At 44.0% G+C, this 17,985-nt stretch overlaps 1 protein-coding gene across 2 annotated transcripts in view; it reads left to right on the top strand.

Annotated features, from left to right (window-relative positions):
* Positions 1-11,905, top strand: part of TMEM233 (transmembrane protein 233) — a 47,660-nt gene extending 35,755 nt beyond the window's left edge. The window contains exons 2-3 of one of the 2 annotated variants that reach the window (XM_055405209.2): positions 1,117-1,253; positions 9,810-11,905. In XM_055405209.2, the coding sequence (XP_055261184.1) occupies positions 1,117-1,253; positions 9,810-9,816 (144 nt within the window). In that variant the 3' untranslated portion in view covers positions 9,817-11,905. Of the gene's footprint in view, positions 1-1,116; positions 1,258-9,809 lie in introns of both variants that reach the window. The other variant, XM_055405210.2, reaches the window with a different exon arrangement.
* The last annotated feature ends 6,080 nt before the right edge of the window (positions 11,906-17,985 follow it).

Below are 17,985 nucleotides of genomic sequence, written 5' to 3'. Positions count from 1 at the left end.
GCAGATTTCCAGTCTTCTTTGGGTTGCAGCACAACTTTTGGGGAAGTCTCAGCAGTGGGAGTTATGATAAAGAGGGCTTATAATAAGAGAGAAAGATAGCATCTGACCTTCAGCTCAGCAGCAAGGGCTCTCTGAGCACCTCTCCTTTCTGGGGCTCCAGGATGCCATTAGTGAACTCATATTCTGTAGGAAAACTGATGTATTCATCACCCATTCAGCCAGTACAGATTTCTTGAGTTCCTACAATGGATCAGACATCTCTCCAAAGGGCACAGAAGATTCTGTGCCTTTGCACAAGGATACCATCTTGAGCCTAGTGATACCCTGGATCATGGAGATGTCTGGAGAAACTCAGAGGAGAGAGCAGGATGGCTGGGAAATTGTTAAGTGGTAGCTGCTGCTTACCAATCAGTACAGATGTTTTCCAGTATTCTAACAGCTGGGGAAGCTGTATGAGTAGGTGCCAGGTGAATGACAGTTTGGCTTCGGCAAAAGGGTGAACAGGTCAGCCGGGGTCCCTGACCTTCTAGCATAAGGAGCGGACAATCTTTTTCTGTCATAGACCAAATAATAAATATTTTAGGACTTGTAAGCAGTACGCTATCTGTCCCAGCTACTCAGTTCTCTTATTATAACATATAAGCAGCTACAGACAGTAGTAAACAAATGATTGTGACTGTGTTCTCTACAAATTTTGTTTACAAAAATAGCAGGCTGGATTTGGCCTATGGGCCATAGCTTGCAGACCCCTGTTCTAATGGATGAGACAGATGTACCCATTCATCCTTTCAGCGTACAAATATTTACAGCATATATCTACATGACAAATATTGCACTAGACGGTGGTATACTGTGCTAAACAAGGTAGATAATGGTCCCTGCTCGCATAGCATTTATACTCTAATGGGAGAGGTCAAATCATTCTTTTCAATATGCTATGGTAAATATTAAGATGAAAGTAATCAGGAATTACAGAAGAGGAAGTTAACTCAGACTGGGAGTTCAGGGAAGACTTCCTGGAGGAGGTGGTAACCATGCCACTGGCTCAGATCAGCCTTGGAAGCCATGTCTTTCCTTGTGGGTCATCATCACCAGCTCTTCCCTTGTGTCCCCCAGGCTCAGAACAGCTATGAGGATGGAGACATCGAAGGATCCAAGCGGCTTGGAAGGAATGCCAAGTGGGTGGCTGTCGCCTCCATCATCATTGGCCTTCTCGTCATTGCTATTTCTTGTGCGGTTCACTTCACTTGGAAGTAGGTAAGCTTTTCTGTTTTTTTTAATATTTATTTTTATTTGTTTGGCTGCGCCAGGTCTTAGCTGCGGCACATGGAATCCATCTTTGTTGCAGAATGCGGGATCTTTACTTGCAGCATGCAGGCTCTTAGTTGTGGCATGCAGGACATTTAGTTGCAGCATGCAGAATCTAGCTGTGGCAAGAGGGATCTTTAGTTGTGGTGTGCAAACTCTTAGTTGTGGCATGCGGAATCTTTATTTGCGGCATGTGGGATCTGGTTCCCCGACCAGGGATCAAACTCAGGCCCCCTGTATTGGGAGTCTTTGTCCTGGACCTCCAGGGAAGTCCTCTAAGGTGCCTTTTCTTGAAAAGCCCACTGGAAACTGCTAGGTTAGATTGTGCTCCAGTAACAGTCTCAAACAAAATGGTTTTCATTTTTCCTCACTGCTATTCCATAGGCCACATGGGTTTGTGGAAAGCCTCTGCTCCACACAGTCCCTCAGGGTCTAGACTACACCATCTTGTAGCTGCTCTGTCTGAAACAGGAGTCAACAAACTTCTGTAAAGGGCCAGATGATAAATATTTTAGGCCACTATTAGCATCTCAGTTGCAACTACTTAACTCTGCCATTTTAGCACAGAAGCAGTCATATCCAATCTGTAAATGCATTAATGTGGCTGTGTGTGATAAAGCTTTATTTATAAAAACAGGGAGCTGGCCCATGGCCCATAGTTTTCCAGCCTCTGATCTAGAACATGAAGGCTTCTCAGGCTAAGACAGGGGAGAGGAAAAGCCAGAGAATCCCACATGGGTTTTCACTGCCTCAGCCCTGGAGAGATACTTGTCTCTTAGGCTCATATTTGATCGACTAACACCAGTCACATGTTCCACCTAACTGTAAGAGAGTGGGAAATGTATGACAATAAGTGGAACTTTAAGGTTATCACTTGCTCTGCCTTAGCATCTAACCTGCTAATGATTTCCTACATGACACTGCATCCAACTAGCCTGACTGTTCTTAGTTTAAGAACAGAAGGGTCTCTACATATGTTTGGTATTTTCAGTGAACTCTTATCTCACAAAGAGATGATGTTTCTCTCTGGATCTGGACAAATTTATTCTGATTTCTCCAGCCAGCGGAGATGGGCTCCATCCACTAGAACCAATGATACTTTCCATCAGAGTTTTGCCAAAGGGCAGGTGGTGTGATGGACAACCAGTATCTGGGAATGACAAGCCCAGATTCATCTCTGTGTCACTGTGTGACTCCTGGACAAACAGATAAGAATTCAGAAATCCTTCCACCGTTCTCTCATAGCAGCACTGTTCCTCCAACACCATTTCCCTCAAGCTGGGAACATCAGTCTTTTTGACTTGGTTTCAGGAAGGGGCCCATTGGGTGGGTATGGGAGGAAGGGGACACCTTTTAGATCAGCCAAACCCCCCTTGGCAACCAAGAGGGTAGTGGATATCCCAGTGGGTCGACTGCCTATCCGACAAGCCAGATCCATGAGCAATCAGGGGCCGCTGGATGGAGGAGGAGATATCAAAATAGGAAGTGTCATAAAGGAAAAAATTGATGGCTTTGACCAAGAGAGAGGACAAAAAGACACTGAGATGTCAAAAGAACCTCAGAGTATCTTGCCTACAAGATGGCGAATGGATGATGTTGGCCTGTGAAGAAGAAGGCAGTTGAAAGATAGATGAGAACACACCTGACTTTACTCTTTAATGAAAGCATAATGTGCCTGTACGTGTGAACATGGGGCCATGGGGTGTAGGGTAACATGGTACAGGTTTGGGACCAGACCTCCTGGACACAAGTACCCGCCTTTACCACTTGTTTACTGTGAGACCTGCAGCCTACTGCTTGCCCCCTCAACTTCAGTTTCTTCCTCTGTAACCTGGGGTTTATAGTTGTACCCACTTAATAAAACTGTTGTGAAGGTTAATCAGATGATGCACAGAATGTGTGTAGGTTGGCATCTGTTCCTTCTCAGTGCATAAAGAAATACAAACCATTTGTTCATTATTACTATGATTATCAACATGACTGGAGGAAGGACCTCAAAGAGTTCAAGATGCTATTGAACTGAGTTCAGGGCTTTGAATAAAAGAGCCAAACTCGAAGGACGGTGTTCCAGGTAAATAAGGCCAAGTCCTGGTGTAACTCCTGAGGACTTGTGAAAATACATACTGCCCAGATCAGTGTTTGAGCTAAGTGGTTATAATAATAGCAACTGAAACTGACCTAGAACTCACCATATGCCAGGTACTGTTCCACGCTCTCACATGAATTAAATCTCACTGAGTCCTCACAACAACCCCAGGAAGTAGGTGATATTATCCCCATTTTTTGCAGATGAAGAAACGGAGGCTCAGAGAAATGAGGTGACTTGCCTGATACCTCGCAATTAATTAGTATAAAAGACGAAGGGTAAGCCCAGGGTAACCTGGCTCTGGAAAATGTTTGTTTTTGGTTTTTTTGCTGTACCGGGTCTTAGCTGAGGCTCACAGGATCTTCCATCTTTGCTGCAGCATGCAAGATCTTCTTTTAGTTGTGGCATAAGAAATCTAGTTTCCTGACCAGGGATTGAACCCAGGCCCCCTATACTGGGAGCACAGAGTCTCAGCCACTGAATTGCCAGAGAAGTCCCTGGAAGCTGTTGTTAACCACACCACCTCACAACCTCTAAGCCAGCACTTCCTTTCTAGTACACGCACTAACAAAGGCCAGTAGATGGCTCTTACCTTGTGGTTAACTCTAGAATTATTTCTATAATGCTGGTGTCTTGAGGTTTCAACCAACCAGAAGAACATGATGAGTTAGGGCCAAGGGTAAGAAAATCAAAGAGCTGCAGGAGTGAGGCGGGGAACATATTATACATGCATGAAGCAGGTTGGTCAGGAACAGTGGGGACAAGAGGAGCACAGTTTAAAGGGAGCAGCTACCACTCTGCTCCTGCTGGTTGCCACCACTTAGAATGCAGACCTCATGGGCCTATTTTCCAAAAAACATGGAAAGCTGGGTCCTTATTTAAAATCTCCTGATTTTTAGATGTTGACAACCAATTCACACAGTTTAAACACATGATGAGGGCCCCAAACAAAACAAAAACATACAAAAATCACACCTGCAACCTGGACATTATCTACTTTACAGAGTTTCTGGTGGACAATTTGGCTTTCAAAGTTCAGTTTGCCTTTTAGATTCCAAGCAAGAAGTTTCACTGGGGACCCAGAAGTCTTCCTCCATTGAGGAAGTTCTCCACATGAGGACTTCCTCCATTCTTAGTAAGAATGTTTCTTATGCAGGTGAAGCACTGATGTTTGTATCCTTGCGATTAAGGTTTCGTTAGTAGTAGTAATGAAGGATAGGAGAGGAGGTCACCTCTCCATTGCTTCTCCCTGATGGGAAGTGTTTCGCAGTGTTAGAGCCTGGCCCTCAGCACTCGTTTTGCTAGGACTCAAATCCTAGCTCTGCCACCCAGACCACCCTGGCATTTTTTTTAATATTTACTTTTATCTTACCTATTTATTTGGCTGCACCCCATCTTAGTTGCGGCACACAGGATCTTCAGTCTTCACTGCTTCATGTGGGATATTTAGCTGTGGTGTGCAGGATTTTTTTCTTAAGTTGTGGCAAGCAGCATCTTCTAGTTGTGGCACGTGAAATCTAATTCCCTGGCCGGGGATCAAACCCAAGCCCCCTGCATTGGGAGTGCGGAGTCTTAGCCGCCTGACTATCGGGGAAGTCCCACCCTGGCAAGTTAGGAAGATTTCTGTGCCTCAATTTGCCTCTCTATAAAGTGAGGATAGACTTGTTTCTGTATGGTCAGGTTCCCTTTAGCTACTTTTCCTTCTGTGGTATCAAAAAAAGCAAAAATGTTTTCCAGAGTTAGAATTCCACGGAGAATAAAATTTAAAAGCTTTGTCATGTGTGTGTGTGCATATGTGTAAGAGACAGTGAGAAATTAGACCTCAGTGAATGAAATCAGTTCTGTTTTCCATTAAAACCAAGAACAAGACCCGATTTCTCAGTAATCCTTTGAAATAAAATTTCCCAGCCTGGCTTACTGGAGGAATTTAATCACATTGTGGAATTACTGAAGTTGAGGTTCCCAAACTTTGGGCTGCAGAAGACTTACCTGGGGAGTTTTAAAAGAGTTAGACATCTGAGCCCTATCTCAAAGGATTCCAACTCACTGAGTCATAACCGAGGACCAAGAATCTGCATTTTCAAGCTCCCCCTCCCTCCCAAAGACTCTGCTGCAGGTGACTAGAACACTTGGCCAGACTTCCTTCCTCCCAAATCTAAAAGGAAGAACACACTAATAGCACCAGCCATTAACAGAGTGGTCAGTTTTCATTTACATCAGCAAACTCGTCATCCTAATATGTTATATCAAACTCAAGGCCAAGGACGGGAATCATTTTACCACCCAGGAGGTGTACCCGCAGAGAGACTCTTTTGTAACACTCAAAGCAAGGACCTCCACGGAGGGGCTGGGAAAATCTGACTTTAGAGAAGGCCTAGTCTAGAGGCAAGACCAAAAACTTTGAGTATGTCAGTTTTCTGTATTTCATTTAAAAAAAAAAAAAACTGTCTGAAATCTCCTGCTATCTTTTAAAACTTGTTAAGTCCTGCCTTTCAAAAAAAGGGCTTCCCATGTAGCTCATTGGTAAACATAGCACAGGGGACTCTGGTGGGCTACAGTCCACAGGGTCACAAAGAGTTGGACAGGACTGAGTACACATGCCTTTGTGTGTGTGTGTGTCTGTGTGTGTGTGTGTGTAGGTATTCTTTACCCTTATTAAGAAAACCGTAACCAATCTCTTCTCTCTCAAATGATTGAAATCTCTGGTAGTTCACTTTCTTGGAACAGATTCAGGTCATGATAGTGTTCACCCAAGCTCATATGAAAGTCTCATTCATCCTAACTTTTTTTCCTTCCAGCTTTATCGAGATTTCATTGACATACAGCACTATATAAGTTTAAGGTGTGCAGCACAATGAGTTGACTTACATACACCATGAAATGATTATCACAGTAAGCTTAGTGAACACCTATCAGCTCATATAGATACAGAAAGAAACAGAAATTTTTTTCCTTGTGATAACTCTCAGAATTTGCCCTTTTAGACCACTTTCATATATAAGACACAGCAGCGTTCATTATATTTATCGCATTATATATTACATCCCTAGTACTTGTCTTATAGCTAAAGTTTGTACCTTTTGACCCCCACCATCCAGTTAGCCCTTCCCTCAGAACCTGCCTCCAGTAACCGCAAATATGATCTCTCTTTGTGTCACCTATCCTAATTTTACAGGATATCTCTGTAAGTCATGTGGTGGTTGGAGCAAAGAAAGCTAAGAGTTTGATGACATCAAATCTGTTAGAACTGGAAATTGCTGAACTCAAATTTATTCAACAGTTTGGGATAGAATGCTGAGCTGGCAGGAGAAAGTGCTCTGTTCATATGGAATCAGAAACTTGCAGTCTCTTGGAGTTATCAAATTCCCTGTTCACAGGTTGCTAGGGAAAGTAGAGAAATGAATCACAGAGGTGAAACATTTAAATACTGCAGCCATCTGTTTATTGATCCTGATTTTTCGCATCCTCAGCCAAAAACAACAAGTCTGCAGACTTTTACTTTCTGCTGGCATCTGAGGATTCAAGCAAGGTTAGGTTATTCTTGTCATGTTTCACAAAGCACAGGTCTCACCTGTGACAGATCCAGCAGGGATGCTTGTGAAAATACAGATTCCCAGACCCACAATCAAAACTCCAAATGGCCCTGAAACATGCATTATCACAGCATTGCTAACCCCCAAAACTTAGTTCTAAGTATTCTAATGTTGTAAAAACACTACACTAAAGCTTTGCATCTAATGGAGAACATTATTATTATTATTTTTAATTTGATTGTGCCAGATCTTAGTTCTGGCACTTAGGATCTTTTCTTCTTAGCAGCAACAGGGCCCTTTAGTTGTGGCATGCTAATTCTTAGTTGCAGCATGTGGGATCTAGTTCCCTGACCAGGGATCAAACCCCCCTGCATTGGGAGTATGGAGTCTTTACCACTGGACCACCAGGGAAGTCCCTAATGGAAAGCAGTCTTATGTATTAATAGGTAGACATAGGCTGCAAAGTAGGACTTTTTCACATTCCTAAGCCACCTGGAAGAAGCTTCAGTGATTGCTACTTCCCCTGCCCTACCTCCTAGAAAGTTTACACATCTCCCAAGTCTCCTCTTTCTTCTCTCCTTGTGATCATGCTCATGGTCACGTGTCTGATGCTTGGTTGAATTCAGTGGAACTGAAGTTAGCACAAAATCAGTTAACCAAACCTGGGTGTGAGGGAGACCAGTGTTGTCTGCCACAAATACAATAAACGACAACCAGTGGAGCTGCTTCTTACTCAGGGGTGAAGTTATAATGTCAAGGCATAAAGTGAGCTTTGAATAATCAAAATTCATCTTGGACCTATCCATAGGAGGGTGCCCTATTTGAGAGTCACACAGCGTCTCCTGATCAGCCTAATGTTCCCTCCAGTGTGGGGATGGATGGTGTTTTCTGGGTCAAACAGCAGCTGAGGTTGTTGTCTGTTTAGAGCTCATGTCATATGTTTAAACACTGGAACCACATTCTGAGCTCAACAGGAGTCCTATACCCATTCATACTCATAAGCATCGAGCAGCTTGGTGGCCAGTATCTCCATTTCAACGGTTGCTTCTTTTCTCTTTGAAAAATGTGAATAGTTTATTTCTGTAACTCAAATACACATACATTGTATTTCCACTGACTTTACATCCCTGAGTGGTCTTGTAGGTACCTAAACACCCAAGCACACTCCTACCACATATTAAAAATGCTTGCTTGTCATTCTCAGCAGTAAGAGACATCATGTTCCAAAGTTCCATTAAGGAAGAACTTGACTTCTAAGGTTAAAGATCCCATGACTATCTCCCATTAGCAGGTTCAGAGTTAGCAGATATGAACCCATTCTGTACTGGTAAAGCTTCTACATTATAAGGAGACTGAAAAGAGTTCTTCCTGACCTCAGCATATCCTCCCTTTGGATTAGAAGGGAAGTAAGAATAAATAGTATGAGGGATAAGAAGCAAGAAGCTGCTCTTACAAAAGCATAAGAGCACATCTCTCTTAGTCTTTGTATTATTGGCTGATGTAAGGCTTCCTTCCTGGCAACTGTTTTGCACAGATGTGACTTCAGAGAATTTTGCGATTCCGTGATGAAAAATGGGAAACATTACCTGTTTCCAGAAGATCAGAAAAGCCTTTCTTTGTTGGTTCAGATAAGTTGTGATAAAGATAAGTCAGACCTAAGTCATCAACAATGGAAAGATTTTTGCTTTGAAAAGGATGTAAGATGGTGGGATATTGATGAAGAAGAATATTGATGAAGAATAAACATGAAAAACATGTTCAAAAAAAAGAAAGAAAAAATTTGAAGTAAGACTGAAAACGTTTTTTAAAAAGTAAATTAAAAAAAAAGATATTCACACTGTTGGTGGAACAGCACATCGGGACAGTCTTTCAGAAGGTCATTTTCTAAAATCTGTGTGCCTACTTGCCCAGCAGTCTGCTTCTCAGTGTCACAAAAAGGCATTTAGTAATTCTCCTCCCTACACATGAAAATCCCCAATGCCCAGGGCCTACCCTGGACCAGTTGAAATAGAATCTCCAGTGATAGGGCAGGGCATCAATAGATTACAGGGCCCTCCAGATGATTCAAATGTGAAGCCCAGGGATGAGAACCAAGGATGTGCGATGATGCTCATGGCTGTTCCACTTGAAATAGGGGAAACCTTGAAACAGCCTAAATGTCCACGAGTGGGAGAACAGATAAATACACACTGGTTCATTCATAGGATGGAATACAGCACTTCAATTTAAATGTGAAAATACCTCCCTTACTATGGCTTTATAAGGCCCCAAAGGATCTGGTTACTGCTTCTCCATCCACATCTCCCAGCCCTTGCCTCTCCCTCCTCCGCTTCAACTGCACTGAATTCCTCTTCTTTGAGCAACACAAGCATGCCACAGGGCCTTTGCACTCGCTGGTCCCTCTTCCTGGAATTGTATTCCTCCTGATATTTGCATGACTCGTTCCCGTCTCTCCTTGAGATGCTCCTATCTAATTACAGCTGTGATTTGAATGTAGAGGAAAATGCCTGGAGGGTGCACCCCAAATGTTAACAGTGCTGCTAACCCTTGAGGGGGAGAGTAAGACTCAGAAAGCCTCAGGGGCCATGATTGTGCCTACAACTGTATCATTTGGATTTTTGCATGTGCAACATGCAAAACATATGTTTCCAAGTAAGCGATATTTTTCCAAAAGAAGCCAGCTTAGACTCAAAAGCGTGCAGAGCTGCTAGTCCATGTCAGCACTGGGTGAAGTAGCGTACTAGCCCTTGCTGAAGAGGCTCTACACTCTCTTCTCTGTCCCCTCTTCTCTTCTCTCTCTCTCTCCCCCGCCATCCCCCTTCCCCCCGCCCCACCATCTGTTTGTCTGTCTGTCTCACTCACTCTGTCTCTTGTCCACACAGAGCCTGAACAGCCAGCAGTCAGCCACGAGCATGGAGGATGGACCTCATCCACACACACCCCAGAGGAGTTTTTGAGGAATGGATCCTTGACTTCAGACTGTGAGATCTTTTCCTCCAGGACTCTCCAGAGGCAGGTCCCTGGCAAATGAACTAAAACCAGAAAGAACAGCAGGCAACAACAACAACATGTCCAAAATTAAGGAAACCCAGGCAGCAAAGCCAGATCAGCGAAGCCATTGATTTTTTTTTTTTCTTAAGAAAATCAAGCCTCACTGTTTCAGTATATCAAAAGCCATTGTGTCCACGGGAAGAGTAAAGGATGCTGGTTTGCAATGTGGAGCACATTTGTAGCATGTTTAAAGTCATCGAATAGAGCTGAATGTGTGCCTTGTTTCCTTTCATTTTTACATGTTGTAGCTTCACTTTGGCCTTTCATCGGCTCCATTCCATCATCAAAGATGGTCTTTCGCCTTAGTCTCGCCTGACTCCCTCCCACCAACCCCTTGCTTGCATCCCCCATGGGTCAACTTGACCACAACCTCATTTGTCACCTCAGACAGACTCAGACTCTGAGAATGTACTTAGTGGTCAGTCATAGGTACATGGGCATCCTTCCCATCCAAGTTTTGAGAATATACTGCCTGTGTTTAATGAACTTACTTCAATCTCTCTCTCTCTCTTTAGCAAGTCTCAGGCAAGATCTTTGCTTTTCCTGGGTGCCACCTGGAAATGCCACCCACTGTATTTATTTTTCTGTCAAATGTAAACCCTGTAGGTGGGACTACTGGTTTAACAATGCCACCATTATTCTGCCTGCCAGAACACGCTAACCCCGTGTATAAGATATGCCACTGCTGCTGCTGCTGCTAAGTCACTTCAGTCGTGTCCGACTCTATGTGACCCCATAGACGGAAGCCCACCAGGCTCCCCCGTCCCTGGGATTCTCCAGGCAAGAACACTGGAGTAGGTTGCCATTTCCTTCTCCAATGTGTGAAAGTGAAGTCGCTCAGTTGTGTCCGACCCTTAGCGACCCCACGGACTGCAGCCTACCAGGCTGCTCCATCCACGGGATTTTCTAGGCAAGAGTACTGGAGTGGCTGTGGTACACAAAGATACTTTTAAGTCATTTGCAGCCACAAGATTAAGTGTTACTAAATCACAAAGAACATTTGCACTTTTCTTTTTCAATCCTGATTACATTTCAGAGAAAGTCTCTGTTTAGTGCTCATGGGTCCTCAACACCTTTCTGATTCTTTGGCTTGTTTCCCTTCTTAATAAAGAACAGACCTCAGGTTCAAAGTCTTCTGTTTAGACAAAATTTAATAACTTAGTGGGTTTTATTTTCAGTCTATGTATTTTATTGCTTTCCATTTATGAGTCTCCACTTAGGAATATAATTTTCTTGTCAAATGCATTTACTTACAAGAAGTGGACTCAAAGAAAATATTAAGCAGTTAATACAAAAGGTGATAGGGGGTATATGTTAAAAATAACTTCAAAAACTAGTACTAGAAATCGTGAAAATAACCTTCATACACAAAAGAAAAGGCAGCTTACTCTAAGTGAATCAACAAGTGTCTAAATCAAAACACCTGAGTTTCAATGCCTTCTTTGCCACTATATCTATGCAAGCTGATTTTAGGCAAGTTTCTTAGCCTTCTGTGCCTCAGATTTCTTCATCTGGAAAATGGAGATAAGAACACCTGCCTACTTATCTTGGAGTGGTCAGTATGATAATTAATCACCATGATAGATACGATTGCCCCAGAGGGAAAATTCTAAGTGTTACACAAATACAAAGCATTGTTCTTAGATTATTGTGGATCCCAGGCACCCTCACAAAAAATAAATATGGGTGGACACCGGATTCCACCTGTCATTTCACCCAGACGTCCGTCATGAGCCAGCATTTGTCCCAGGAGGACATGAACCAGGGATACCAATTCTCAGCACACAGAGATCCTAGCATCATTCCAGTATATGGATCTTGATTTCTGTTCCACACACCTTGTATTCTGTTTGTTTGTATTCGAGTTCCTGATCTTTTATCCAAATCAAATGAAGTGTTGCTGAGAGGCAGAATAAAAATGGTTTTAAGAAAGCTGGTTTACCATGGTGCTTACTTTGTGTTTCCTTGGGGTTCCCAACCTTCTTGAGACTCCCATAAACATAATAGGCTCATTCATCCCAGCCTCAGGGAAGACCACAGAGAGGCTGAGGGTTGGGCTAAAGAAAGAAGTGAAAGTGAAGTCACTCAGTCGTGTCCAACTCTTTGTGACCCCATGGACTCTAGCCTACCAGGTTCCTCCGTCCATGGGATTTTCCAGGCAAGAATACTGGAGTGGGGTGCCGTTTCCTTCTCCAGATCTTCCTGATCCAGGGATTCAACCCGGGTCTCCCACATTATAGGCAGACGCTTTACCATCTGAGCCACCAGGGAAGTCTGAAGGTTGGGCTAGCAAGGTACCAACTCATATCTAGCTTATGGCCTGAAGTCCCCTTCTAGGTGACACTGAAATTGTTGGCCCCACTAAAGTCAGAGAGCTCTGGGCTCAAGATGAGGGTCTGATTTTTTTTTCCAGGCCCCCAAGTCCTGGCAGAGAGTTTCGATATTGACAGAGTGAGGTGATGGTCTTTTCCTGCAGGACTCAGATCATGCCTGCTTCACTCCAGTAAGCACAGTTAGAAAATGGATTGGCCAAGAGCCAGGAGACTGTTTCAGCAACCAGTGACCAAAAAAAAAAAAAGGTTTACAGCAAAGAGTTTACTTGTTCATATAGTTGAAAACGAAAATTCCAGAGGTAACTTCAGGTATGGCTGGATCTTGATGTTCAGTATTGTTAAGAACATCTCCCTTATCTACTTCTCAACTTCCTGAGCACATTTTGGTTTCACAGAGGCACAGTGTCTGCCAGCATCTTCAGATTTCTTCCTACCAGCTAAGCAATGTCTATGGAAATAAAGTAATTCTGCCATAATAGCTAAAAGGAGAAAAAGTTTCAATTTGAAGTAATGCATGATTGATCGGGAGCAGAAACCAAAGCATTAGAATGGATACCAGCCATTAACACACAGGTGTGGCCACCCTTTCCAACACAGTGATGCAGTGTCCAAGGCTGTGTGGCGCCCTCTCTGGCAGGAAATGAGTCACGATTCAGTCGACGAAATGGAGGATGAAGTCAGCTCCACCCAAACTTTATGGATTGAGACTGTGGGAAGGGTGGTTTCCCAAAGGAAAACCAAGGTGCTTTTTACCAGAAGAAAGGAGAGATAGATGCTGAACATAAAAAAACAAAAACAAAAACAACCACTGTCTGCTTTAAGTAGGCTGCTTCTTACTCTGCCTGTCACAAGCAGGGTAAAAGTCATCTGCTTGCTTTCTAGACAATTTCCCCACTGTGCTGTCCCTCGCCTCCATTTCCTCATCAGATCTTTATTGACAAAGCACCTGTTCAACCATAGAAACTGTGCTAGACTTTGGAGATTCCAATAGGATAGAGACCCCTGGGAACAGTTGTCAGGCTGGCGGGGAACAGGCACATGGAGAAACAGAAGGACATGTGAGAGTGTTAAGGCAGAGGCAAGGAACGGTGTCACGCAGGCCCTTTGCAGGAGGGAGCACTGACTGTCTCAGCGGGCAAAGCCTCAGGGAGGGAATGTCCCTGACCCGCTGATCTGTGCTCTGCTAAGGGTGATATGGCTACAGCCTTTGAAGTGGCCCTGTCTTTACCCGCAAGTTATGGGCAGAAGCAGATGCAGACATAAAATCGCTGGCCTCAGCTGCTGGATCAGCAAATTATCTCTGGCCCACACCATGACAGCTGCATTCAGCAAAGTAGCGTTGTGCATGTATCTTGATATGTAACCCTAGATCCAGGCTTCTAAATATAAGGGACTGTCTTGGGTTGCTAATTTAGGAAAAAGAAAAAAAAGCATTCTAAGATAGTGTCCACATTCATTGGTTGATACCAATCCTTAAAAAAATTATTCATGGATGTTGAATGTTTGAGCCTGGAGAGTTGTTGCCCTATTAAAAATAGATCCCTGGATCAAGACACTTTGAATTCCAATTTGACAGATACAAAGATGCTTGATACCCAGGCATCACCCATCCATCCCTAGAGAAGGCCACAGAAAGAAGTAATTCCCTTTCCAACAGATTTATTGATTATTTTTTCCAACAGAGATTAACTTATTGAAGGTCAGGAGAGGAAAGTACAAAGCTGACTCGGTGCTTTTGTATGTGTGTCAGGTAAACCTGAGTTTCATCTTGGGTACCTGTTCTAGACCTCAGATGAGTGGTCAAGTCAGATCTGTGATGGTCCAGTCAAAGTGTCATAACCATATGCTGGTTCACCAAGGTGCCCTGCCCTTTAGTTTTCCCAAGCCATCTGCACCTGGCAGCACCACCAAGTGTGGATTCCACTGGGTGACATGGAATCCCATGTATGGGGACTGCTTGTGCTCTGGAGCGAGGATGTTGACAGGAGCTCAGGAAAGGCCAAGTCCTGTCTCTGGAAAGTCCTGACGGCTGGCATGAAAGAGGACCTAAGACAGATCCCCACATTTAGCAGACAAGGTAAATATTTCTTAAGCCATTACCAAAGCTCGTCTGAACCATGACAGCAGTCTTCTTAGATGTAAAACAATCCACATTTAGTTCTTATTTATTTATTTTTATTTATTTGGCTTCCCTGGTGGCTCAGACATTAAAGAATCTGCCTGTAATGCAGGAGACCCAGGTTCGATCCCTGGGTTGGGGAGATTCCCTGGAGAAGGGAATGGCAACCTACTCCAGTATTCTTGCCTGGAGAATCCCATGGACAGAGGAGCCTGGCGGGCTACAGTCCATAGGGTTGCAAAGAGTCAGACATGACTGAGCGACTAAGCACACACACACACTGGTTCACTGGGTCTTAGCTGTGGCATGTGGAATCTTTCGTTGCAGCCTGCAGGCTCTTTTTTAAATTTAATTAATTATTTATGTGCTTTTGGCGGCATCGAGGCCTCACTGCTGGCTTTCTCCGGTTGAGGTGAGCAGGGGCTACTCTTTGTTGCAATGCACGGCCATCTCATTGCAGTGACTTCTCTTGTTGCAGAGCTTGGGCTCTAGGGCACTCAGGCTTCAGTGTTTGTGGTACACCAGCTTAGTTGCCCCTTGGCATGTGGGATCCTCCCAGAGTAAGAATTAGACCTTAATCTAATCCGGCATTGGCAGGGGCATCCTTAACCACTGGACCGCCGGGAAAGTCCTAACATGTGGACTCTTAGTTGCAGCGTGTCAGATCTAGTTCCCTGACCAGGGCTGGAACCCAGGCCCCCTGTATTGGGAGCGTGGAGTCTTAACAACTGGACCACCAGGTAAGTCTCACAGTCCACATTTATTATCTTACTGTTTTGGAGGTTAAACATCTGCAACTGATCTCACTGGGTGAAAATCAAGCTGCTGGCAGGCTTGCATTCCTCCCTGCAGGCTCTCAGGGAAAATCCCTTTGCTTGACTTTTCCACCCTCTGGAGGCCACCCTCATTTCTTGCTTCCTGGCCTCCTCCATTTTCAAAATCAGCAAAGGCCACTAGACTGTTTCTCACATGTTATCTCTCTGGTTCTGACTCCTTTGCCCTCCTCTTCCCCATCTAAGGACCCTTATGATAACATTGGACCCATCCAGATAATCCAGGATAATCTCTGTAATTTAAACGCAGCTGGTTAGCAACCTTAATTCCATCTGCCACTTAAATTCCTTCGTTGTGTTCCTGCTTAGCTCACTTGGTGAAGAGCCTGCCTGTTCAATTCTTGGGTTGGGAAGATCCCCTGGAAAAGGAAATGACAACCCACTCCAGTATTCTTGCTTGGAAAATCCCATGGACAGAGTTGCCTGGCAGGCTACAGTCCATAGGTCGCAAGAGTTGGACACGACTTAGCACTATCTTTCTTTCTTTTCTGTTGTATAACCTAACACAAGTTCCTGGGATGTCTTTGGGGTTTCTTTTTTCTGCCTGCCACACCCTGCTTTCACATTCATCCTCCTCCGGCATCAGCACCTCACTTCAGATCAGAGTGATCTCAAAATCTAAATGGGACCACGTTCCTCTGCTGAAACCCAACCCATCCACCCAATGGCCTCCCGTGCAATTAAAACCCAGACTTTTACCAAGGCCTCCAAAATCCAACCTTTGCTGCTTCTTAGATGTCATATCCTTGTTGTTCAGTTGCTCAGTCATGTCTGACTCTTTGCAACCCCACAGACTGCAGCACACCAGGTTTCCCCGTCCTTCACCATCTCCTGGAGCTTGCTCAAACTCATGTCCATCAAGTGAGTGATGCCATCCAACCATCTCATCCTCTGTCATCTCCCTTCGCCTCCTGCCTTCAGTTTTCCCCAGTATCAGGGTCTTTTCCAGTAAGTCAGCTCTTTGCTTCAGATGGCCAAAGTATTGGAGCTTCAGCATCAGTCCTTCCAATGAATATTCAGGGTTGATTTCCTTTAGGATTGACTGGTTTGATCTCCTTGCAATCCAAGGGACTCGCAAGAGTCTTCTCCAATGCCACAGTTCTAAGGGGTTCTCAAGGCAAGAATGCTGAAGTGGTTTGCCATTCCCTTCTCCAGTGGACCACGTTTTATCAGAACTCTCAACCATGACCCATCTGTCTTGGGTGGCCCTACACGGCATAACTCATGGTTTCATTGAGTTAGAACAAGGCTGTGATCCATGTAGATGTCTTCGCCTACCACTGCCCTTACCTCCCTCTGCTATAGCCACTCACTGGCCCATTGGCTGTTCCCAAACATGCCAAGATCATTCCTGCTACAGGGCCTTTATATGTGCTATTTCCTCTGCCCATAACACTGTTTCCCAGGTTTTCCATAAGACTGGCTCTTCCTCTTCCTCCAGGTCTCAGCTTCTCAGAAAGAGACGAGCTAAAGCCTGTCAAAGGCAGCCATCTACTTCTAGTCCCTCATTAGCATATCACTCTTTCATTTCCTCCACACCTAGAAAAGGATGAAGCCCACAACAGATAACCTACAAATATTGTAGAATGAATAAACCATTCTTCTTCGCTAGTCCCCTTCCTCTAGCTAATGTCCACTCCTTTGCCTCAGGGTAGATTCTTGTATTCAAGGAAGCCTCGCATATGCAAATTTTTCAAGAACATTGGGGTCTCCCTTTGCCTGCTCACGCAGCCTGCAGTTTTACTTTGAGGTCTTATCACGGTGGTAGATACAATAATCAATTGTGTAATGATCATTTTTAAAAAAAATTCTCTTTCCCAGCAGACTATCAGCTCCTAAGAGAGCAGGAACCATGTTAATCTTTTTCACCTCTGCCTTCTTGGTGCCTGGCATTTGGAAGGTTTTTCGTAATTATTTGATGTCTGTAAGAATGAATAAATAAATAATGAATGAGGGAGAAAGAGAACAGAACCAAAAGTTACCCCATCGTCTTTTACTTTGTTATCAGATTTAAATTTGATTTGGGTTGGGTTTTTTTTTTTTTAATTTTATTTATTTATTTGGCTGTGCTGGGTCTTAGGTGCGGCACACAGGATCTTTAGTTTTAGCATGCGAACTCTTCGTTACAACTCTTCGTTGTAGCATATGGTCTAGTTCCCTGACCAGGGATCAAACCCAGACCCCCTGCATTGGGACCCTGGAGTCTCAGCCACTGGACCAGGAGGGAAGTCCCCTAATCCTGATTTCAGAAGGAAGATGGGATTCACCAAGGAATTGGTTCAAAGTCCTGTCCTCAAACATTCTCCCTAATTCCTTGATCACTTATTATGCTGGTTTAGAAAACAGAAGTTATGAAAATCCACGTACACCCAGAAGTTAACTTCACAAAGTTGTGGACCCAAATGAAGCCCGACTTGTGTGGCTCATGAGGCTTCCTTTGAGTCTGGACTGCCCCCTCGTGGAAGCAATGGACAAGGCTGGTTCTATTGTTCACCTTTAATGAGTGGGATGTTTCTATTGCCTTTTATAACCCTACATGTCTCCAGTGAGCTCCAGAAACAAGCTGGAGGGAAACTTCGCAGTTCCAACAGAAAAGAAACATCAGGTTCTTGAATAACTGCTTTTCAACCAAACAGAAATGGAGTTGATGCTTTTTAAGGGCTTACATTATGCCAGACACTGTTCTAAGCACTCTGTGCCATATATTCGTCCCAAGAACCAA

This window comes from Moschus berezovskii, chromosome 19 (assembly GCF_049115385.1).
Source record: "Moschus berezovskii isolate FMDL1 chromosome 19, NW_MosBer_1.0, whole genome shotgun sequence".
In the NCBI taxonomy this organism is placed as follows: Eukaryota; Metazoa; Chordata; class Mammalia; order Artiodactyla; family Moschidae; genus Moschus; species Moschus berezovskii.
The sequence above is the reverse complement of the archived record's forward strand: the minus strand, read 5'-3'. Positions and strand labels throughout refer to the sequence as shown.